The sequence below is a fragment of the Dryas octopetala genome, chromosome 6 (assembly GCF_963921425.1).
Source record: "Dryas octopetala chromosome 6, drDryOcto1.1, whole genome shotgun sequence".
NCBI lineage: Eukaryota > Viridiplantae > Streptophyta > Magnoliopsida > Rosales > Rosaceae > Dryas > Dryas octopetala.
The window spans coordinates 14,857,111-14,882,752 of record NC_141371.1 but is presented as its reverse complement, the minus strand read 5'-3'; the positions used below and the strand labels follow the sequence as shown (position 1 = coordinate 14,882,752).

At 33.3% G+C, this 25,642-nt stretch overlaps 2 protein-coding genes across 2 annotated transcripts; both read left to right on the top strand.

The window, feature by feature from the left end:
* The first annotated feature begins 4,258 nt into the window (after positions 1-4,258).
* On the top strand, positions 4,259-6,528 carry LOC147282707 (agamous-like MADS-box protein AGL61). Its single transcript, XM_086248263.1, has 2 exons — positions 4,259-4,279; positions 5,614-6,528. The coding sequence occupies exon 2, from the start codon at positions 5,614-5,616 to the stop codon at positions 6,526-6,528; it is 915 nt and encodes a 304-aa protein (XP_086104389.1). The 5' UTR covers positions 4,259-4,279.
* Positions 6,529-20,541: 14,013 nt separating this feature from the next.
* LOC147282706 (serine carboxypeptidase-like 45) lies at positions 20,542-25,216 on the top strand. Its single transcript, XM_086247202.1, has 10 exons — positions 20,542-20,824; positions 20,974-21,078; positions 21,208-21,303; positions 21,412-21,504; positions 21,761-21,831; positions 21,936-22,262; positions 23,877-24,001; positions 24,321-24,413; positions 24,503-24,620; positions 24,891-25,216. The coding sequence occupies exons 1-10, from the start codon at positions 20,560-20,562 to the stop codon at positions 25,038-25,040; spliced, it is 1,443 nt and encodes a 480-aa protein (XP_086103328.1). The 5' UTR covers positions 20,542-20,559; the 3' UTR covers positions 25,041-25,216.
* The last annotated feature ends 426 nt before the right edge of the window (positions 25,217-25,642 follow it).

Sequence of the window (25,642 nt, the reverse complement as noted above, 5' to 3'; positions counted from 1 at the left end):
CATATCATTTCACAGCATTATCATTGGAATCCACTTGTTTTGATACGATCGGTGCCGTGCGTTGAAGAGCTCAAGGAGTAGCTGCCGACGACATGAATGATTGATTGCTGGCTTCAAGGTGTTTGCACAAGGATGCACAATGGTAAGGAGCTACCACTTAGTATTACGACTAAAGTGATTGAGCTTATTAAGTAGATAAATCACCTAATACAAATTTTCACATTAAAAAGAAGAAGACCAAAATAAAAGAGTTTTTCTGAAGAGAATAATATTACGTGAACACATATTATATTTGCCGTAGGATTTTCTTTATCCACATCTTCAAATTCTTATGGAGGTTGTTTTCAGATAACCACAAATCTATCTCAAGGTACATCATTTGCATCTTATGTTTCAATATTTTAAGCCTTTTTGATGTGTTGTATCTCCTGCATGCATATAATAATTTCATTAGGTTCATGAACATAGATGTAAATAAAAGAAAGACAACTAATGGATTATCAACACCAACATTTATCATTCCATTGAGATATATATTTTTAAGATAGTGCTATGCCGCCTACTTAAATTTATCAAAAAGTTAAATATGTTTTCCCTAATACTGCTATTGGGCCGGAAGTTTGAACCGAGAAAACTTTAAAAATCATAAAAGGAACACTATATTAAAGTGGATATGTATAAATACATATTGATATATAATATAAAATTCAAAATTTGGATAAAGGAAACAACAATGTATACTAAAATTACAAAAAATCATGTGGGGTGGAGAAGAAAAATTCAAACAACAATGATTGAAATTGTGGGGTGGAGAAGAAAAAATCATGTGGAATACGGAAGTCAGCATGTTTATGACATCATTATTAAAAAATACTAAAGTCAGACTACCTTTACCAACGGAACAACACTAAATGAAAGAAGAATACTGATATATGATAAGCATGTTATTAAAATATTCCTCTCGTCAAAAAGAAAAATAATAGCAGATGGCTTCATATAGCTGAATTGGACCAATAAGATAGTTATAATAATTAGATTTTATAGAAATTATATAGTACGTAAGTACGTAATAAAACATAATAATATTTTGTAGAAATTTTACAATACGTAAGTACGAAAAGAAAACATAAATTAAAAAATAGCGTAAAGCAAATTTTGTGGAGTTGTTAAATTATAGGAGATGAAATTGAAACTTACAGTAGACGTTTAATGCTTGAAACTTACATTACCAGTAAAGATGAAAGGAAGAAAATCTAATACGATATTAAGACATCCTTAAATTGCAATATATGTGGTAGGATATACACAGTAAACTCGTATTGAATATTGAATTGCATTGAAAAAAGTTTATCTGAAGAGAATATTATTATGTAGACACATCTTTGCTATAGGATTTTCTTTATTCCCATCTTCAAATTTTTAAGGAGGCTGTTTTCAGATAACCACAAATCTACCTATAGATACATCATTGACATATTTTATTATAATATTTTAAGCCTTTTTTTTTTTTTTAATGTTTGTTGTCTCCTGCATGTATATAATAAGTATATAAAAATAGAAGAAATGAAACTAATGAATTATCAACACCAACCTTCATCATTCCATTAAGATATGTTAAAAATAATGCTATGTTGGCCACTTAAATTTATTAAAAAACTAAATACGTTTTCCCCAATACTGCCACTGAGCTAAAAGTTTGAACCGAGACAACTGTGCAAAAATCATAGAAGAGAACAATATATATATATATATATTATAAAGTGGATATATATAATATATATTGATATATATACAATATAAATTAAGTTCAAAATCTGGATAAAGGATCCCAAAAACAATGTATACTATCTCCACCCAAGATTACAACAAATCTTCAAAGAGCTGATTGAAATAGGGGTGGAGAAGAAAAAATGATGTGGAATACAGAAGTTTGCATGTTGATGAAATCATTATATTGAAAGAAGAATACATGCATATATTTGACAAGAATTTCATCAATAATCTTCCTCTCGTCAAAGAGCAAAATAATATCATATATATGGCTCCATATAGCTGAATTGGACCAACAAAGTAGCTATAATAATTATATTTCATAGAAATTCTAAAATACGTAAGTACGAAAAGAAAGCATAATAATGTGATTCAACAAAATATTGAAAATATAAAAACTCAAAACTAATGTAAAGCAAATTTTGTGGAGCTGTTAAATTATATGAGATAAAATTGAAACTTACATGAATAAAAAGATGAAAGGAAGAAAATCCAATACGATATTGAGGGATCCTCCTATTCCAATCTCTATGGTACGTATGAAGTCCACAAAGCAATCTATATACACAGTAAACTCGTATTGAATATTGGATTGCGCATGCATTGAAAAAAATAAGACCAAAATGCAAGAGTTCGTTTGAAGAGAATTCTATTATCTGGATACATATTATATATATTTGCCATATGATTTTCTTTATCCCCATCTTTAGATTCTTGAGTAGGCTGTTTTCACATAACCACATATCTACATCTAGCTAGATATATCTGTCATTTGCATCGATCTTCTGTTTTAATATTTAAACCTTTTTATGTATTTTTGTCTCTATGTATATAATAATTCCAGTAGGTTCATGATCATAGATATAAATAGAAAAGAAGAGACTATGGATTATCAACACCAACCTTTATCATTTCATTGAGATATATAAAAAATACTGCTATGCCACTTAAATTTATCAAAAAACTAAATACGTTTTCCCCAATACTGCCACTCGGCCGAAAGTTTGAACTAAAAACAAATACAACAATCATAAAAGGGAACAATATATTAAATTGGATATATATAAATATATATTGATATACGATATGAAGTGAGCCTTACGAGGAATTTTCAAAAAAAAAAATTATTTAAGATATTCTTAAAGAAATCTCCCTATATAAATGTGAAGTTATAATTCAATTTTGTATGTTTGTTAGAGTATCTAAAAAAAATTGTTGTGCATTATGGACCTTATGATGTACTTTCAGCAACTCAATATAAAATGCATGGAATTATATGATAACGTAGTAATTAATTAATAATTATCGTCTAATCATGATGTAATGCCTTGGTGATCATCATCAAACTGTCATATATAAATATATTTAATACACAATATATGCAAGTTTGTAAACCTAGATTCCAGGCTCTACTAAGAACCTTGCAATGTTCGTCTTGGAAGGTTTTCTTAGTTGGTCATACAGACTGAATAGTGGAAAGATATACACCAAAATTGAAATTTGCTGCATTTGGTGGATTTATAGGGAATGATTTATTGATGGCTCAATTACAAAATGCGCTCACCAACTATAGGGGGTATTTCAAATTGGTTCATGAACAAAAAAATGTTTCAAACTAGTACACTAATTAAAAAAAGTTACAAAATAGCACATTCGTTACAAATTTGGTTAATAAAAACGTTAAATGCTAGTGTAGATAGTGCTGACATGAATTTCTTGAATGATGCGGACACCAAATTTACATTACATAGATTAATGATGTCATATTTTATTTTATTTTGAGCAAAACAACCATTTTGGTCCCTGTAGTTTGGTGGTGTTTTCAAGTCCGTCCATGTAGTTTTAATTGTTTCAACTAAGCCCTCATATTTTCAAAATTGTTTCACTCATATCAAGTCAAAAATTAGATTTCCATCAAGTTTTTAGATTGTAGAACTGTTAAGGTAGGAATATAATGGTCCATGACCAAAAAAAAAAGTAGTACCGTTGGCTTTTGATTGAAACATTTATAATTTTATAGCCCTACTTTAACTATTCTACAATTTAAAAACTTGGTGAAAATCTAATTTCAGACATGATTGAAACAATTTCAAAACTACAAAGACTTGATTGAAACAATATAGACAAAATTAAACAACCACCAAATTATAGGGACCAAACTGGGCCCTTTTATTATTAAAGGTTTAAAAGTTTTATTATGTTTTTTAATTGTTTTATCAATGTGACATTATTAATCCATGCGGAGAAAATTTGGTGTCCAAATCATTCAAAAAATTTACATCATCATTGTCCAAAGTGACATTTAACCGTCTTTTTTGACGGAATTCATATGGATGTACTATTTAATACATAGCTTTCTATTAATTAGTGTATTAATTTCAAATATTTTTTTTATTCATGAACCAACCTGAAATACCTCCCAATTCATCACAACCATACCACTAAAGTGAAATTAAAAAGAAACATGTTTCAAACAAATGTATTAGTTTCTAAAAAAAAAAAAGTATTAGTTATGGACCTACAGATTTTCCATGTACGTCAATCCAAATTAAAAATATGAATACAAATTAATATAATTTAGCATAAGAGGAGCATCAAGAATATATCAATTATTGTAAAAGAAAAATAAATAATTAGAGTTCCAAAATAAATGAATTGCAGTTTACACCACGATCGATATGTATAGTCACAGTTTGCATGCATGCATCATCATAATTATCCTCAAAGGCTAGAGTTTCACGTACAAACATAACCAAACTTATCACCATGAGAAGCAAGAAAGCGAAAAATTATGCATTAAAACACATAAAGCAAACAAATAACACAACTTTATATTATATATATAATTAATTGGACAAAAACTTTGATAATAGATATACCTCAGGTAAATCATTGATCCGATGCTTTGTAAGTCAGGATCTTAATTCAATGCTAGACCAAAATTGTTGTTTACCTATTTTAAAAACTATATAATTAGCCCACATAGGAGATGAGGATTCAATCTAGATAAAGATTAATCTAGTTCAAAAGAGTTGGGATAGAACCATGACTTCCAAGTAGAGTTGAACTTGGACTCTATACCTACATCACCAGAAATTTCGTACTAGATAGATCGTAGATATATAAAATCAGTAACTGGCTTGATGAGTCTTTCTTTGCCTCCAAGTAACTGGATATATATGCTTCAATATATTTCCTAAATAAAGTAAGAAAGTGGAGAACCATGGTCGGTTGATGGTCCATATTGGAATTAAATTACGTGAGACAGTGGATAATATAATAAAAAACAGGAATTCGGGTTGATTAAAATTTGGTTTTGGGTGTCGTAATTAATATGGAAACTACGCACTGTTACTATTTTTCCTTCTCAAGAGAAAATCGGAAATTACCAATAATTTTAGCTTCCTTATTTGTCTCACCCTCTCTCCTCTATAAAAAGCTACCCAATGGAATGAACCCCGCGACCTTAATTCATTGCTTGTGTATTAGATCTCAGAAAAAGCTTAGGTTTGGAGAACAAGGTACGAATAAGTTATAACTTTCTTCAACGATTATTCCTTTTGATTCTTATTGGTAAATTTCTGTTTTCCCTCTCACGGAAAACAACTACGAAAAATTGCAAACTTGATTTCGATCAGTTTTGAAATCCCAAGTTTCAAAAACTCTTGTTTCATGTTGTCTTTGTTATTTTGATCATCAACCACAAATTAACACAGTCTATGCAATAAAGAGAGAGTTGATCAGTCGATTCCCTCAAGGGCTAGCTTGCTTCTTTTACTATATGTATATATATATATTCTTATCTAACAAGTAAGAGATTCTCAATTTGTATAGAAGATCAAGATGGGGTCTCGAAGAACCTTAGAACTGGTGCCCAACGAGAGTGCTCGTAAATTGACCTTTCGAAAACGGAAGAAGAGTTTATATAAAAAGGCAGAGGAGCTCTCCACACTTTGTGGTATTGATGTATGCTTGATCATCTTCCCAGCTCAAAAGAAGGGCCGACCAGCTCAACCGGAGACTTGGCCCCTAGATACTATTGAAGTCAATCGTATTCTGAACAAGTACAAGGCAACCAAGCACACTCCTTCTGTTTTAAAGAGAACCTTTGATTTGTCTCACTTTTATGATCAGGCCGAGAAGATGGAGATTGTGGATGACAATGCCAAAAAATTGCATCATGATGAGATCAATTTTTCAAAGGAGTTATCGACGTGGGATGCTCGAATTGATGAATTTGATGAGGACGAATTGGCTGCACTCCTTACTTCACTGGAAGCCAAGCTAGAAGTAACAACAAAGAGGATTGATAACATAGAAAGAAATCAGTTTGTGGTGATCAAACAAAATGTATCTGGTATGGTAGATGGCTACAAAGCAGATTCAGTCAAAAAAATTGCACATCAAATTGTGAACTTGGTTCAAGAGAAAGAGGCGCCTAGTTATTTTGAACCCTATCAAGTCATTGCTCATCAAACTAATTCTGGATTGTGTGCTTTTAATATGAATTCGATCAATAGTACTACTCCAATGATGCAGCCAAGGAATGAACATTTCCCCTCACAACGTGTAGTGCGAGTACATAGACCTATTGCTTATGGTACTCCAAGAAACCAGCTACTCTCCAACAACGTTTGTACTTCCTTCACTGACAACTTCACTCCTGCCATGCAATTGATGCTTCCATATATGCAATATCAAATGCTTCCAAGTGAATTTCATGCTCAGAATGAGAAGAGATTGGACGAGAAGATCTAAAGGATTAATCTACTTCTGTGTTTAGTTTGATTGGTTAGCGTGCACACATTTTACTTTTCAGATTTACGTATAGTCCATGAAAGTTTTGTGATATTAAAAAAAGTTATTGACTTTGAATAAATTTATTAAATGATAGTTTCGTGGACTTAATTTCAAAATTTTTGAAGTGGAGTTATAGTTATATATATACACATAAATGATCACTCTACGCTAGAGTGTTATTTTCTAGTAATACACTAGCTAAATAATTTTCGATTTGCCTGATTTTTTGCAATGATTTTGATAGTAATACACTAGCTAAATAATTGACGGTTCGGATTATGAGATTAGTTATGTGGTGGTCCCAAAAGTATGGTTAACTTTGTATTAACTTGCTAACCAATTAGTTTTAGAGCACTTATATATATATATATATAGAGGAGTGCTCTAAGGTTAGCAAGTTAATACGAAGCTAACCATGTTTTTGGGACCACCACATAACTAATCTCATAATCCGAACCGTCAATTATTTAGGTTATACTTCAAAGATCATCATTGCAAAAAATCAACTAAATCGGAAAAATAGACAATCAATGCTTTCGATAAAAGCATATAAATAGTTGTTATAATCAAATAACTAAATGACTTCCGATGTTGAAGATTTTGTACAGAGATGATCTTTGTAGTAGGGTCTCAAAAATAAATTGTTCGGATTTTGAGATTACATTGTGCGGTAGGCCCAACAGGGTGATTAGCTTTGTATTAACGTACTAACTAGCTAGTTAGTTCTAGATATATATATATATATATATATACAAGAATGCTCTAAAACTAACTGGTTAGTAAGTTAATACAAAGCTAACCACCCTATTGGGCTCACTGCATAATGTAATTTCAAAATCTGAACCGTTTATTTTTTATGCCCTATTTCAAAGATCATTCATGTAAAAAATCTCTAAAATCGGAAGTCATTTAGCCATTTGATTATAATAACAACTATTTCTATGTTTTTATCGAAAATACTGATCGTCTATTTATTTGATCTTAATTAGATGACTACATGATTTTCGATTTAGTTGATTTTTTGCAATGATGATCTTTGAAATATGGCCTAAATAATTGATGGTTCAGATTATGAGATTAGTGATGTGGTGGGCCCAAAAGTATGGTTAGCTTCGTATTAACTTGCTAACTTGTTAGCTTTAGAGCACTGCTATAAATATATATATATACAAGCCTTTTCCATTGAGGGATCCCTCAAATAAGCTTCTTTAAGGGATCTCTTTTTAAGGTCCATTCCACGTTATATTTTTATAATCGAAATCGTCTATTTTTTTAGACTTCATTGAAGGATTATCCTTGCAAAAAATTAGGTTAATCGGAAACCATTTGATTGTTGATTAAATTGTCACAATTTCAAGTATTTATCGAAAATATTTTGTTCGTCTATTTACTTGATCAAAGTTTCATAGTGTAATGGTTTTTGATTTGTCTAATTTTTTGCAAGGATGATCTATAAATATAGACGTGAAAAATAGACGGTTCGGATCGTTAAAATACTATATGGAATTGGCCCTGTGAGGAATCCCTTAAATAAAATTATTTGAGAAAACCCTCAATGGAAGAGGTATATATATATACACACACACACCAAAGCTTGGGAATCGAAGAATCCATGATGAACGATAGATCGCAGCCCAAGGGCGACAAATATTCTGTGGTGAATATATCACCCAACGAGCTGTTTGGTTTCTAGACTAATTAGCTTTTCAAAGGGGAATCGATCCCCAATTAAGCTTTCCGAGTCGATCCTGAACTTTCCTATTAGCATTTTTGGATTTCTTTCCTTACAAGAATTACCTTTTATTGTTTCCTTAGTCAATTAGAATAAAAATTAATGTTTTAGATACTATTTTTAATTTAGATTTTTATCTTAATTAGGATTCTTGTTGGCCAAGATTTCTAAACTCCATAAATATTAACCTTGTAGCCTTTTAGCGTGAGATTTTTTATTATTAATAAAATTTTAGAAGATATTTCTCTTTTTATTTTTATTTTTCTAATAGTTTATGAAATCATCAATAAAATAGAAGAAGAAATTATTATATGTGACCGTAACACCACATGGCATAATGACGTGGTGTTACCAATCCACTCAAATTATAATACGTGTATAATAATTAATTTCAAAAACCCTAAAATCTAAGAAAAACCCTAAAATTCATGAAAAAAAAAAACCCTTAAAATCATCTACGTGTTATAATTTAAGTGGATTGGTAACATCTTGTCATTATACCACGTGGTGTTACGATCACATACAATAATTTTTCAAATAGAAGCCTTTAATTCTTGGGTACAGAAACTACAAATTTTGGAATAGGATGAACATCATTGTCGTATAAAAACGTTTTGGTATAGGATGGACTGTAAGAATTCTTTATGGACTAATCACCTTGTATTAGGATTCAACAACTCATCATATCTTACAGTCCAAGAAAGAATTGTATTGGATTAATACGAGTGTTACTTGTCATATTATGATTCTGTTTTGACGAGTAATAAGGAGTAGGATAATTGAAATCCTAATTGAACATGGACAAAGAGTTCTTATTCTTGTAAGTGTTTGGTTAGAGGTACTTAAGATACAAGTAAACACCTTTATGGGAGGACTCTAATCTCAACACCATTATATAAGGACAAGTCTTTTGTCTCACAAAAACCTGCAAAATATTCTTAGCCCCATATTGAGTTGCACTAAGGATTATAGAGAGGAGAAGACGTACTTGTTTATTATGGAATCATGTAAGTGTTCTTAACATGTAATTAACTTGTTCAATTAATCTTATGGTTGTGTTACTTGATGTATGTGACTTCAGATTTTATGGTTTACATGGACATCATGTTTCGTCATTTACCTTCTTGTGGCAAATCATTTACTTATTTAATGCACTAAAGGAAATTTATGGTCACAATGCAGGTGATCCATCTCATTTTACCTTAGAGATACACCATGGTGGTAATCTATACGAAGTGAATAATGTACTCACTTATCGTGGTGGCAAAGTTACATGGGGAGATTGTTACGACATAGACTACATGTCTCTGTTTGAGTTGGACGGACATGCCACATGGCTAGGGTACAAAGAGAAGCCATGCTATTATTACAGGACACAAGATGAAGTCTAGGAACCAATTAACAGATCAAGATGTGTTGCGTATGTGTAGGATTCAGGCTCAAAAACAGAGTGGCTATTGTGTATTACATTCATGGTGAGCCAGAACAAGTTGCTGCTAAGAATATTGACCTAGTGTCAAATTCATCAATTCAAGGATGGAATGAGGCTTACGAGGGTAATGGAGATAAAAATGGAGAGACATGGACTCAACGGAGGGCCAAACAATGATAAATTTTACTTTTTGATATATTTAATTTTCCATCAACTGGAGGAAACTTTTTATATGTTCTTTTTTTTTGTATTGTTTATTGGTAAAAATTAATTTTGTTTGGAAATGGTGGAATAATGCAATTTTGTCCGAACTTTACTCTGTCTATTGATCATGCGATTGTTATATGTTTTTTTCACAAATGAATGTCTCATTTCAGGAATTCTCTCATGCCTCTTTATTGGGATAGTTAGTGTAGGGTTTTAATTGTCGTTTATCTAATTGTAGGGTTTTAATCCTCATGTACTAACTTGTAAGTGTGACTATAATTCATATAGGTATTTTGTAATTGACCCTAAGTTTAATGTTACTAGCTTATAGTTTATCGTTGCTATATTAGGCTGTGTTGTGTTTTTTTTTTCTTTCAGTTGGGGGGAGGGGAGAGGGGGGATTGAACTCGGGTGTATTGTGGGTAATTTTACGGTCCTTCCAACTCGGCTATCCAACAACTGCAGGATCTGTTGTATTTTAATGTACTATGTATTATTTTTTTCATTTTATTAAAACAATGGTTATTTTTTTTTAAATCCAGTTCATAAATTAGGCTGATAACCCAGCCCACTTGTTTCAGGAAATCTTAGTCTAGTTCACTTTAATGAGAAATGCGCGACATGAAAGTTACTGAGTGCTTGGCAATTGCCACTGTGTGACAGCAGCTATTTAAATTGCAAAAAACACATGTGTTCTACTGTTATTAATTGTCACTGTTTGACAGAGACAATTTGCTTTGTCTTCTTATAAAAAAACTCCACCGAGCGCTCGGCGCAAAAAATACGGAAAAAACATAACATGGGCTTTATTTGTACAAAGTGAACCTATTTATCTTTGCAACTTTTTAGTTTGGTTTGTTTATCATTAAATGCTATAAAATGAACTTTAGAATAATTTACTTTTGAAAAAATAATTTTTTTGTTATATTATTAAAAAAATATTTAAAAGAATAAGGGACCTCCCTTAATAGAATTATTACATAGTATAACCAATTCATGTGTTATAAGTTATAACATGAGTGGACCTTATTAATGATATACTCTACAAGAGCCCACAGGTATAAATTCAATGTTCACCTATATTATATGAAATAAATTGGTTACACAACATGACAATATATTAAATATATATATTTTTTTTTATAGAGATTGCAAAAAATGCATAGAGTTCAGAATTTACAAATTTTGTGGTTGACTTTTAAAGCCATATAATAAGGAAGAAGTTTTAGTAGCTCACTATTTGACAAATATGTGATCATTATTTTGCTATCCACTATTAGGGGAACTTTTATGATGAAAGGCATCCAATGCTGTCTCAAGTTTGAATGCTTGATAATGCTAATTCTTTTCACATTTTGGGTTTAAGATTTTCAAAGGAAAAAAGTGTTAAAAAGATAGCAGAATCAAATTGTGGAACAACTTTTAATTGAAGAATCCACTATTAGGGGAACTTTTATGATGAAAGGCATCCAATGGCCAATGCTGTCTCAAGTTTGCTTTCACATATACAAATAGATAAAGGCACGGAATCTGCATTAATTAATGTACCAAATCTAAGAACTGATTGGCCCTCTCGGATGTTTTGTAAATTTGTAGAATGACCTGTTTGATTGAAACATTCACTTTAGTCCAAATATCTTAAAAACTGAGTGGGTGTTGCATGTTTTTGTTCGAATAAAGGTCAACACTAAGAAACTTGAATGTGGAAACGTTTGTAACATCCAGAGCCTGGTTTGATGTCTAAGATTAGATTGAATAGGATAAATGATTGAATTAATGTTTATATTTATAAACTTCTAACTTTGAATGAAATATATATGGAAAATACGGATTAATCATAAGGGGAATTTTATCCCTTTCAATTCCCACAAAAATGGTGGGGTTGGGGATAATTTTTCTCTTATGGCTAATTCATCTTTTTCCTACCTTATTTCTAACTTGAATACACATAAATCTAACTATTTATTCTATCCAATTAAATCTTAGGCATTAAACGAGACCTAAGTATGACGGGTGATACATGCAAAATACGTACTCTAACACTAACATTATCCACTTATTAGTAATTTGAAAATAAGATGTATAATTTAGTATAAGCTTCTACAACAGGCAGGGCGGTTTCTGAGAATTTATTGGCCTTGTACAAAAGGAAAAAATAGGTAATTTTTTAATTTTAATTATATATGAAGAACTTCTGAATTTTTAAGGTTATTAATAGACTTATAATAATAATAATAATAATAATAATAATAATAATAATAATAATTAACGACTTATGATTTAGAATCAAATGTTTCAACTTTTTTTTTTTAAATTGTACTGTTATTATATAACAAATAGAAAAAGTTACAGTATAATTAAAATTAAAAAATTATATAGCTTATTTGAAATATACTAATATGGCTGTATATAGGGAGACCCACGGATTGAGGCATTGAGCCTAATAGCCTATGCTTCTTTTTTTGGCCAGCAGAGCCCATGCTTCGAATGACAGTAAAGTGCCATAAATATAATTATATAAAAGAAAATTATATAAAAACAACATTGAAAATAAAAGATGATAAAGCAGATAGAATTCTAATAGACAAAGACAAAGACACGGCCAAGGAAATCAACGATATATTTTGGATCTGGCAAATCTATGGATTCTGAAACTTTATTGTAAACTATAGAGGCTGGAACAATGATACAAAGCTTAGCTTAATTGATTCTGAAAAGAGAAAACTCTATTATATGCAGGTATGAAGATGCATTTTGAATTATTTGATTTATTAGATCTTGAGTTTCAATAAACTTTTTTTTTTTTTCAGCAATTCATGAAAAATGAATCAAGGAAAAACCTACAAGAAAAGACCTCATGATAGTCAATATGGGCCCCATCACCCCGATTTTTTTATATGAATCCTTTTGGTTCGTTTGATTTGTGCTCGAGCTAGATGATGAAAAATTATCATGTCCGATTTTTTCGGGGCCCTTCCTAATAACAAAAAAACTTGACTTGTACAATTCTGTGTTATGAGTTAAATTGGCTAAAATGATGGGTCATAATTATTACGGGAGCCTGCATGGCCAATTGATCTTTTATATTTGGCCAATAGTAATTTTAGGTACTATTGCATGTAAGGTAGACTTAGCGGTTCTAGAACGATCAATGATCGTACGTGAACCTGCAAACCCATTTGCGATATATGGGAGAGAGGAAATACAAAGTTGGTTGTGCTCAGCTAATAGGTACATTACGTAAACAAGTTAAACCAAAATGTCCTAGGTACATTATATAAACCATAATGGCCAATATGAGGGACTAAGGGTGTTGCTACTTAGCTTCAACAAATTAATTTATTTCTAACCCCAACACTTTTATGAAATTTCAGTTTCCAATTATATCCTAATGCAAATGGACCAATAAGGACCTATCATTTAATTAAAAAAACAAACTCACTTAATTAAATATATACCCAGCACCATCTCTATACCCAAACCAACATTATCTCTCCCCTCAACTCTCTAACCAGAAACCCTAAGCTCACTAAAACATACTCTCTAAATTATCCCTCTTTGATGCAATTAACAAGTGTAATATCGACAAATGGATACTCAAATTGTGGTATGGAAATATCATATGAAGTATGCATGCTGATCATTCTTTCAAGTTTAAACAAAGAAAAAATTCTTATTTTTAAAAATTGGAATCGCGTCGTGTTCGGCACAATAGAACACGATGTTCAGCAGCAACCAATGGAACATTATGTTACACGTTCAACCCACTACCGAACATAAAGGAGGACGTTTGGTCGGTGGTTGCCGAATGCGCCCAAATTTATTATTATTTTTTTAAAAAAAAAGGGATGTTAGGTATATGCCAATGGAACCTTCTTTTACATATTCAGTAAGTAGTTGCTGAACCTCCAGTAGGATGTACGGCACATTAGTGCCAAACAATTTGCGAAAAAAATAAGTTCAAGAACAACCCCAATGTGTACAAATCATCGGCGAAACACCTAAGATTCAATATATTGTAACCCAAACACAAATTATTGAACAAAAAACTTAAAACCAATCCCATAAATCCATGATTCAATGTTGGGTTCGGTGATGGTGTAGGATTTGAGTGTGGTTTGTTGAGTACAAAGATTAGAAATAGGTGCCTAATATATTGAGTTGGGTTTATTTAATAAGGGTAGTTTTTGAAAAGTTGTTGGGTGTAGTTAGGGCTCACCAAATAGCCCAAGGCCCGAAGCCCACCCGAAGCCCGCCCAGCCCATTGGGCCCGAAGCCCGATGTGGCCCGGCCCGAAAATTTTTTGGGTTGGGCTTGGGCCATCCCCTTGAAGCCCACGGCCCGCCCGAAGCCCGGCCCGCTTAGGCCCGCTCAAAGCCCGCCCAAAGCCCGGTCCAAAGCCCGGCCCGAAGCCCAAAGCCCAAAGCCCAAAGCCCGAAGCCCAAAGCCCAAAGCCCGTTTAATATCTTCAATAAAAAAAATATAGGATTTTGGCTATGTTCTAAATCGAACTTGAGACCTCAAACCAACTGAGCTAACTAGTTTATTTGTCTAATTGGTGAATCATAACATATTTAATAGGTTTTTCGTTTGTTTATTATAATAAATTATTAATATGTTTATTAAGTTATTATATAATTCTATAATGTTAGTAAATACTAAATAGTAATAGTGTAAACTATACTATGTAAGTATGTAATACCATAAATAATAAACTTTTAAAATTATATACAACATTACAAATTTACAACTATAATAAAACATAAATGTATATGTGCATATACAATTTTTATAATACAACTATAATTGAAGTTATTAAACCATGATGGCATGATTGTTCATTAATTTAACAATTTGAACCGTTCATTTTATATGTTGATAGTCAAATATCATCCTTACAAAAAATCGGTCGAATCAGAATTCATTTACTCGTTCGATTATCATTAAAAAAACCATGATCGTTAATTAATTCGACCATCATTACGTCATTTTTACATCTCTGATTGAGCTAATTTTTTGCAAGGATTCTCTTTGAGTGGGGAACTAAAACTTGAACGGTTCGGATCGTTGAAAACACGATCGATATATGAGCTTCTACATATAAATACATTTGAAGAGTTGAAGAGTATAATTCTAATAACTTTCTCGTTGAAACCTTATTGTTTTCATAATTGTGAAGACCACAACGTGATTTCAACAATCTGAACCGTTCATTTTCTATATTCATAGTCAAAGATCATCCTTACAAAAAATCAGCAAAATCGGAATTCATCTACCCATTCGATTATCATTAGAAAAACAACGATCGTTCATTAATTCGACCACCGTTACGTCATTTTTACATCTCTGATTGAGCTAACTTTTTGCAAGGATTGTCTTTGAGTGGGGAACTAAAACTTGAACGGTACGGATCGTTGAAAACACGATCGATATATGAGCTTCTACATATAAATACACTTGAAGAGTTGAAGAGTATAATTCTAATAACTTTCTCGTTGAAACCTTATTGTTTTCATAATTGTGAAGACCACAACGTGATTTCAACAATCTGAACCGTTCATTTTCTATATTCATAGTCAAAGATCATCCTTACAAAAAATCAGCAAAATCGGAATTCATCTACCCATTCGATTATCATTAGAAAAACAATGATCGTTCATTAATTCGACCACCGTTACGTCATTTTTACATCTCCGATCGAGCTAATTTTTTGCATGAATTATTTTTGAGTGAGAAATTAAAATTTGAACGGTTCAGATCGTTAAAAACACAATTGCATCATTTGTTTATAAAACATATGTAATAAAATATATAATAAAGCATATATTACACATGTAATAAAATTAAAAAATCCAAACCCCATCCAAACCCCATCCCCATCCAAACGGACCAAACCCCATCCAAACCCCTAAGCCCAAACCCCAAAATACCCTAAACTAATAAAATATTAAACCCTAAAGATAAGTCATAAGTATATAAACCTAAGTCTCACACTCTCATTGTCTCACACTTTCACTGTAACCCTAACTCTCAACATTCGCCGCCTCCTTCACACTCTCAACATCAGTCATCAGTGATCTGTGATCTCGCCAAACTTCACACTCTCAAACTTCTCACTTCTCAAACCCTCTCGGCCTCTCCATCATCACCATCATCACCATCATCACTCTCGCCATCTCGCCACCTCGCCATCTCGCCATCAACCTCGCCACCTCGCCATCTCGCCACCTCCGCTCGCCATCTCGCCATCCACCTCGCCACCTCGCCATCTCGCCACCTCGCCATCTCGCCATCTCGCCACCTCGCCATCTCGCCATCCACCTCGCCACCTCGCCATGCATCTCGCCATCTCGCCATCCACCTCGCCATCTCGCCATCCACCCTCTCGGCCTAACCCCTAACCCCATCTCGCCATCTCGCCATCTCGCCACCCTAACCCCGATTCACCATCTTGCCACCCTAACCCCTTCAACATCAGACTCTCAGACCCTCTCGGCCTCTCCTAGGGTTCACTCAGTCTCAGCCTCTCTCCATCATCACCATCATCACCGATTCACCATCTCGCCACCCCCAACTCCGATCGAACCCAGGCTACCCAGCAACCCAGCCTCTCTCCAGAAAGCAAGCCCAACCCACCAAACTCCGATCAATCGGACTCGATCCGATCAATTAATGATCAGATCGAGATCTGAACTGCGATCGGATAGTTGATAGCACTATCGCTCAAACAGTCCGAGCACCACCGCAACGCCACCTTCGCACCAGCGACTCCGCCGCAAGCTCCCTGCCAGTTTGCCTCCCTTTGCGTGTAACTGTGTAAGTGTAAGTCATTTTCCCTTTGTGATTTCAGTTAAGTCATTTTCCTGCCAGTTTGCCTCCCTTTGTCATTTTTGTGATTTCAGCAAAAAATTCATCACTGTTTCACTAATTGTGTTTTTTTTTTGTTGTGTGTGTAGCTGTGGTGAAGATTAATAGCTTGTGGTGAAGCTGTCCTGTGTAGGAGTTGGCCTCTTGTGTTGGTGCTGGTGCTGGTGCTGTGTGAGTGGCAAATGGCAATTTGCTGAATTTCAGTTTATTTGCAGTTTGCTGGTATTTTTTTTATGATAAGATCTGGTGTTTATGATAAGATCTGGTGTTTATTTGCAGTTTGCTGGTATTTTTTTTTGCTGGTAGTGTTATTTGCAGTTTGCTGGTATTTTTTTGCTGATAGTGTTATTTGCTGGTATTTTTTTGCTGGTAGTGTTATTTGCTGGTTATTTGTTGGTAGTTTTTTTAGGATGTCTACTCACCCAAAACAGTGCTATGAGAGCCTTGAAAATGGCAAAGGTGCAATCCTCTGTTTGTTCTACTTCTGATTTGCAATACTATCTTGATGCACCGGTTTTAGATGATGTTGATGAAACTGCATTTTCTGTTTTGGGATGGTGGAAATCACATGATACACAATATCCTGTGCTTTCCATCATGGCTCGTGATTTGCTAACTGTTCCAGCTTCAACTGTTGCATCCGAAGCTGCTTTTAGTGCAGGTGGTAGAGTGGTATCGGAGAAGAGGGCTAGCTTGAGTCCGAACACTATAGAAGCTCTAATCTGCGTCAAAGATTGGCGCTTAGCTGAGGCAAGAATGCAAGAGGCTGCTCAAGAGGAGGATTGGGCAGAGGATCTAATGAATATCAAGCTATCAAGACCTGAATTTGTTGAAGAAGAGACCCTTTCCCCTGCTGAATCAGCCACCTGATTAACTGATTTTATTTTTTCAGTTTCACTATTGGTTTGTAATTTGTAAACTCCATAAGGAGTTAAGCACCATAACTCATAACTGCATATTGTTACTTTTAGTATAATTAAATCAATACATTTCAGTTTTGAGGGTTGTGTATGTGCCAACCTAGTTGGGATGTACATGTGAAATGCAAATAATAGATAGGTTGTGTAGGTGCCAACCTAGTTGGGATGTACACATTCTATAGTGATGCATTTCCCCCTCTATTTATAATTAAATTATATGTTGTTAACTTGTTAAATTGTGACTTTGGGAGCTGACATTGCAAAATTTTGGCAAGTTAAAACCAATGAATTAGTCAAAACCAATGAATTAGTCATCTGCTAAGTTTTATAGTTATAATTGACATAAATTAGGCAATAAATTAAGCAATTTGAGAAGCCAAAAAAGCCTAATTTGGGCTGCCCGTTCGGGCCTATTGGGCTGCCCGATCGGGCCTAGTCCGGCCCGGCTCTAAAGCCCGTTAGTCTCAAGCCCGATGGGTGGGCTTCGGATTTGTGTATTCAGGCCCAAGCCCAGCCCGGCCCGGCCCGAAAGTTCTGTTGGGCTCTTGTAATTCAAGCCCGAGCCCGGCCCGAGCCCGAAAGATTGGGCCTGGGCCAGCCCGGCCCGGCCCATTGCCGACCCCTAGGTGTAGTAAATAATTTTTGTCTTTTTAATTTTGGAGTTGGGTGTAGAAAGTATGGTGGAGCTAGAAATATATAAGTTGGGTTTAAATAATAGCACCAAATGACTAATTATGAGGGACAGTTTTATAAGAGCCCTTAGATTAATCCAATGACACTTATTTAATCTCACACATACCCATTTTATTACCCAATAACTTGTTTTAAATTACTAACCCTTAAGAAAAAACAAAAAAACTTCACCCGGCCCTAACTCGTTTTATATATGCATGTATGTAAAATCATTGTAGGTACACAAAATAAAAAAATAAAAAAACTAGGAGGTGCACAAAATAGACATGAAAAATCAGTAAGTGCAAAAAAGTAATATCTTAGTTAATTTTATATTTTTTTTTGTGATAGTTTCATATTATATGCTATTCTATAAATTATGATATTTATCATGATCAAAACAATGGGGAAATTAAGTTTTAAATAAAAAAAGTCCAAAGTGGAAACACATGCACAATAATTTTGTCCTCAATCAATGGAGACAAATACATTAATTACTCATAATATTACTTAAATAGGTTAAAGGGTATCTTAGGAAACAACAAATATTTTGTTTAGAATTAAGCTGACTAATTCAAAAATATAAGGAAAGTTACTTACGTTGGCACTAGTTAAAGGGTTTAATCCAAAAATAAAATAAAATTATGGGGTGCTTTAATTAGAAACTCAAAATAAGAAAGAAAGTTAAGCTAAACTCCAGCCGGCCCAAAACTTAAGTAGAAACTTAAACTGTCCACCGAGCACTCGGTAGATACATCTGCATGCATTTGCAACTGGCATCTGCAACCTAAAACATGCTTTTACAACCTAAAACATGCCATCTGAAACCTAAAAAGATCCATTTGCAACCTAAAAAAGGCATCTGCAACCTAAAAAGATGCTTCTAGAACCTAAAAATGTGTAGATGCATCTGCATCCAATGAACGCTTGGCATGCCGAGCCCTCGGTATCCTGTTGAGCGCTCGATAGTGTAATTTTTCGACCCAGCGCGCACGTACACGGACAAATTGGGCTGAAACTTACTTTTTTAATTGGTTGAGTTTGTAGTTAGAAATCTTTCAAAACTGGGTTTATGAGTAATTATTAATTTCAAAAACTCTAACCTTAAAAAATACTTTTAAAATCGTACACATGCTACAATTTAAGTAGATGGTGTTACGGTCACATACAATAATTTTCCTAAAAGAGGCCTAGAGCCTTGGCTATAGTTAGTGTGCGGGTTAATTCACAAAGTCCAAATATCTTTATGCCAAAGTCAAGTGGCCAAAGTGAGACCCCCGGTCTTTTCCAAAGTACCAAGGACTTATCACTTATGGATGAGACAGGGCCGTCCCTGAGAATATTGGGGCCCTGTGTTAAAATACATAAATGCGCCCTTTCATTTCTTATAAAAAATATATAAGACATTTATATATAGTGTAATATATAAGACATTTATATACATTTCTTGGCAAGTTTTAATTGGCTGGGTCTTGCCACTCAGCATGGTGAGGTGGCAGGAGCTTACCCACAGAAGTTTTTCTCCATTAAGGGAATAAGTTAATTAATACATCAACATAAAGTGTAATATTCTACAGCATAAGACTAAAGCCACGTGTAACCCGAAAGCTAAAGAGATGAGCTATTTTTTTTTTTGGGTCAAGGTTGATTAAAAAAAAGCCCAAGAAAGGGCAAGAGGAAAAAACTTAAAAAACACAAAGAGAGGCCCAAGGCCATAGTTGATACAACCAAAGAAGTAACGACAACAAAGGGAAACAAAACACAACAAAAAAGGAAAAGGAAAAACATAATAAAGTTGAGAAGGAATCTATTCCTCATCAACTACTCTAAAGAGAAGAACTAATTAACAGGAAATAGATAAATTGGGAGCCGGGCTTGTGCGATTGCACAGGCCCATCCCCTAATAGCCGGCCCTGGATGAGAATATATTATATACAATAATTTTTCTTAGAAGAGACAGAGAGCCTTGGCTATAGACTATAGTTACTGTGCAGATTCGCAAAGTCCGAATATCTTTATGCCAAAGTCATGTGGCCAAAGTGAGACCCCAGGTCCTTTTCCCTACATATAAAGTACCAAGGACTAATCACTTGTGGATGAGAATATATTATATATATCCATAAAGCTTAATTTATTTCCATCTTTCTCAAGTCTCAACCATGCCAATGCCATCTTTCCCAAGGATCATGTGCAAAAGTATTGCCGTACTTCTTTTAAGTCTCACGCTTGTTTTCTTGAGAGTGGAGTCCCATAATCCCAATTCTGATAAAATTGTAAGCTTGCCTGGCCAACCACTTGTCAGCTTCCAACAATTCTCAGGTTACATTACCATAGATGACAAGCAACAGAGATCTCTGTTTTACTATTTTGTTGAAGCAGAAACTCAACCTGCTTCAAAACCCCTTGCTCTCTGGTTGAATGGAGGTACATGATTTATTATATATTTCTTCATAATTAGTCTCATCAATACATATATGCACTAAAAGAAGCTACAGAAAGACAAAAGAGCCTTCTTAAATGTCCTTTAAATTGGGTTTTGAGTTTTTTAACTTTGCTTTTCAATTTGTTTGTAGGCCCTGGTTGTTCATCAGTTGGAGGTGGTGCTTTTGTTGAGCATGGTCCTTTTAGACCAAGTGGACAGGCTACTCTAATCAAGAATGAGTATAGTTGGAATACAGGTACCCCTTCATAGGAAATATTCTCATTATTGGATAAAATATAATTTTGACCATTAAACTAGGTGTTAGATTTGACCATCCAAATAAAATTAAGTCTATTTTTGATGAGTTTCTCCTCAATTGTTACAGAAGCAAATATGTTGTACCTAGAGTCACCAGCGGGCGTTGGTTTCTCATACTCTGCTAATCAATCATTTTACAACAATGTGAACGATGAGATAACAGGTTCAATATTGCTAACCCTATTCCTTATTAACATTATTGTCAAATTGTATTTTTTGCTATTATGCTGATCATTCTGTACTATATATGGACAATTATTTGTTTGTTTAGCACAAGACAGCTTAACATTTCTTCAGCGCTGGTTTCTCAAGTTTCCAGAATACAAGAATAGAGATTTATTTCTTTCAGGAGAGAGCTATGCAGGTATGTTTTGATTTACAATATTGTTATACTCGTCAAATTTGTTTACTACCAAATTTTGTTCACTAAATGCTTATGGTGCGCAATGTCTCACTTATTTAATTCATAGACCAACTTTGGATCTCATTTATTAGTAACAATAAGACACTAATATATGTGTACTGATACATCATTTAGTGAACAAATTTAATAATTACAGAGAGAATTGTTAAATTAAGAGCTCTAATTAATTGTCTTTTAATTTCTTTTTAATATATAGGTCACTATGTGCCACAACTTGCACAACTCATTATTCAGTCCAATGTAAAATTCAATCTCAAGGGAATAGCTGTGAGTAGAACATGGAATTCATAATAATAGATTGCCTTTTCATTCCTAAAATTAATTAATGATACTGATTGAGCTAAGTTGATAATCAATTCTTGATATTACAGATAGGGAATCCACTCTTGGAATTCAACATTGACGTCAATTCAGAGGATTTGTTTTACTGGTCCCATGGCCTGATATCTGATTCGGCTTATCAACTCCTCACTTCAGTTTGCAACAGTTCTCAGATTTTGAGAGAGTCCATAACAGGCTTTCACTCTGCTTCTTGTTCTAGTGTAATCAGCCAAGTCTCAGAGGAGCTTACTAGCTATATTGACAAATACTATGTCATTGGGGACATTTGTTTGTCATCCTTTCCATCAAACATGGAAACTATAAACCCATTAAGGTCACCATTTCATCATTCACAAGCACAAGCTCTGAATCAACAGGTACCGATTTAAGTCCTGACACTGTTAATTTGATCACTTTACTGTCATATGTCTAATAGAGGTAAGATCAACTTTAGTTGGGCCTCACCTAGATAGGTGAGTCTCAATTCTATTAGAGAAATTATTAGCAAAGTGATCAACATATACCGATTTAAGAGCGTACACTGTTATTTTGATAACTTTATTGTCATCTCTCTAATAGAGGTAAGATCAACTTTAGTTGAGTTCCACCCAAGGTGTTAAATTTCAAAATTTCCCGAAATTCTCGAAATTTCGGCGAAATTTTCGGCTTGAGCCAAGGAGGTAGCGACCAGAGGGAGAGATAGGAGAAAAAGGAGAGCCAGCCTCGTCGCCTGTCGTCGTCGGGGAGAGAGAAGAGAGGAGGAAGAGATCGGTGCGGGGAGAGGAGATTGGCACGTGGAGAGAAGAGAGGGAGATTGGGAGGGATAAGAGAGGGAAGGATATATCTTCAGGGAGTGACTGAGTGAGGGAGAGAGAAAGAGAAGGTGACTAATGAAGTAATGAGAGATTGAGAGGGAAGATGATTGGAGAAGGTGGAGAGTTCGGGAAAAGGAAGGAAATAGGAACAACAATGAAAGAAAGAAGAAAGAAAAGAAAGGAAGGAAAGAAAGAAAAAAAAAAAAAAAGGAAGGAAAAAAAGAAAGAAAGAAAGAAAATAGAAAAGAAAAAAGGAAAAATAAAAGAAAAAAGAAAAGAAAATAAAAGAAAAAAAGAAAAAAGAAAATAAAAGAAAAAAAGAAAAGAGAAAAGAAATAAACGAAAAAAAAAAATTTAGGATTGATTATGGTTTGGGGCCTTTGAGCAATTAGAAATAAAAAAAAAAATTTGGGGTTTTGTTTGACAGTTTTGAGATTTCGTTTAGTTATTTTTAAACCCAACACATTTTTATATAAAAAAATAATTAAAAATATCCTAAGATGCCTAAACTCTAATATCTTATACCATATCCTAAACAATATAAAGTATAGATTATAGAATATATAGAGTTTAGTGTATAGATTATAGAGTATAAAGAGTATTAGGGTATATATAGAGTATATAGAGTTTAGTATTAGGATTTAGCGTATAGATTATAGTTTTATAGAGTATAAAGAATATACTAATTTCATTTATTTATTATACTAATTTTATTTAACAGTATTTACTTCTAAAACACAGTATATTCATCTTATATCACATGAAATCTACTATATAATTTAGTTTCTTCAATGTTTTTTATCAATGTAGTAGATAATATGTTAAATAAACATATGATAAAGTTTTATTCAAAATTTCCGTATTTTAATAGTAATTTCTGTCGAAATTTAAAAATCTTCGAAATTTTCATCGAAATTTTCATCGAAATTTTCTTAAAACCCGAAATTTTATTCCTTAGTCCCACGTAAATAGGTGAGTCTTATTTCTACTATAGAAATTATCGACAAGTGATTAGTAAAGGTGGTATAAATAGTATTATTCTGCAATAGATGTATATGACTCTTACATATCAATGAGTTTTAGTTTATCATTTTCAAATTAACTCTGCCTTTTCTTGTTAATAACTAGATATTATATGATTACTTTGCTTTTCATTTGGGTCTAACTTGCTTGCAGCAAGATGCAGAGAAGATAGATGCATGTGGACTGGAAAACACAGGCACTTACTTAAACAGAAACGATGTACAAGGGGCTCTCCATGCTAAGCTTGTAGGAGTCACTAACTGGAGTTTATGCAGCGAGTAATAATCTTTTAAACCCATTGTTTAAGCGTAATTAGAATGTCATCTTTGAATAACATACGATTTTTGTTAAATCTAAGTGTTAGCTTAAATTTTGATTTTGGTCATTTGTCGGTATGTTTATAATTTAAAATAATGTACCTAACACAAGTTCAAAGAATCAAAAATTTAATCTAACACTTGGGTTTGATAAAAATAAGATCTTATCCAAAGATGAAAATCTAATTTTCTATTTTCTAAAAAAAATTTCTTTATCTAAAGATGGATTGGAATGTTTGGTTTCTTTTTGTTTTTACTATCTTAAGCTCAATTTCTACAGGGTTGTGCAATATGATATGCGAAACCTAGAAAGACCAACTATCCCTATTTTGGGCTCGCTTGTCACATCTGGCATTCGTGTAATGGTTTACAGGTAGACTTTGATTTTGAGCTGTTTAAAATGAAAACGAATTAATTAAAGAAACTTGAGAAGTATATAATGGTTTGATTGAATTGTTGCAGTGGGGACCAAGATTCAGTTATTCCATTTTTTGGGAGTCGAAGTTTGATTGATGGATTAGCGGCGAAGTTGGGTCTTAATTCAACTGTGCCTTACAGAGCTTGGTTTGAGGGAAAACAGGTCACCCTCGATCTCTCATATTTTAAATTTTAAAAATATTTTAAAATATATAGAGAGGTAGAATTTTAAATAAATATATTTAAGAGCAAAAAGATAAATGTGGGAAGTTGGCGAATGAATATGTGTTAATAAATTGTTGGGATTTCAAATCTTTTATTACAATAATAATAATTTAAAATTTAATACAAGTTTGTTTTTGCTAAATGTATTTATGCACTTTATTTTTCAACTATTAACTTTATCTATTTTTCTTTGTTTTGTTTTTCTTAGGTTGGTGGATGGACACAAGTGTATGGTGATATCTTATCATTTGCCATCATAAGAGGAGCTTCACACTTAGCGCCAGCTACACAGCCAAAGAGATCACTTGCGGTTTTTAAGGCATTTCTAGGAGGCAACCCACTGCCAGCAGAAGCATGAAGCTAGTGATGATATATGTCGACATACATATCATGAGAGAAAATGCATGTGTTGCTTTTTTATATTATCAATCAATAAATTGAATTTGACATGCATGATATAACTTTTAACTTGAAATTATTGTAAAATTGATGTTGTAGCTAGATAGCTAGCAATAAAATATAAGGTGTTATATATGTTTCAAGGAATTTTCTCTAATGCAGGAGGATAGGAGATTAAAGCAAGCTAGATGTGAGAGACTGTTCGAACACTAGCTCTCATATCCTACATTGATCGATCCTACAATGACATCCCCCATTAGAGAAGAACTTATGTTTCAAGACCATTTATCTTTAACCTACCTAATATCCATGAAATTATCCGAAAAACAATTTATCTACCTATATGGGGATGCAGTTAAATATGATACATGCGCCTACATAATAGGAAGACAATCAGATGAATAAAATTTGCAAAAATTCGTTGATGATAATTAATTTGGATGCAATATTTTGTATATGAATGATATAATCATGCCCCATATGTAAGACAAATTAATGTCTTAAGCCACAAGAATAAGGTCTTCTAATCACATTAGGATTAAAAGGCATTAGTGTTGGTTA

What these genes read in the sequence shown, in the direction of transcription:
- LOC147282707 (XM_086248263.1), top strand. Translation starts at nt 5,614, where the DNA reads ATGGGGTCTCGAAGAACCTTAGAACTGGTGCCCAACGAGAGTGCTCGT.
- LOC147282706 (XM_086247202.1), top strand. Translation starts at nt 20,560, where the DNA reads ATGCCAATGCCATCTTTCCCAAGGATCATGTGCAAAAGTATTGCCGTA. An exon ending in TGAGTATAGTTGGAATACAG is followed by an intron (nt 21,079 to 21,207) that starts GTACCCCTTCAT and finishes CAATTGTTACAG; the next exon opens with AAGCAAATATGTTGTACCTA. An exon ending in ATTCGTGTAATGGTTTACAG is followed by an intron (nt 24,414 to 24,502) that starts GTAGACTTTGAT and finishes GAATTGTTGCAG; the next exon opens with TGGGGACCAAGATTCAGTTA.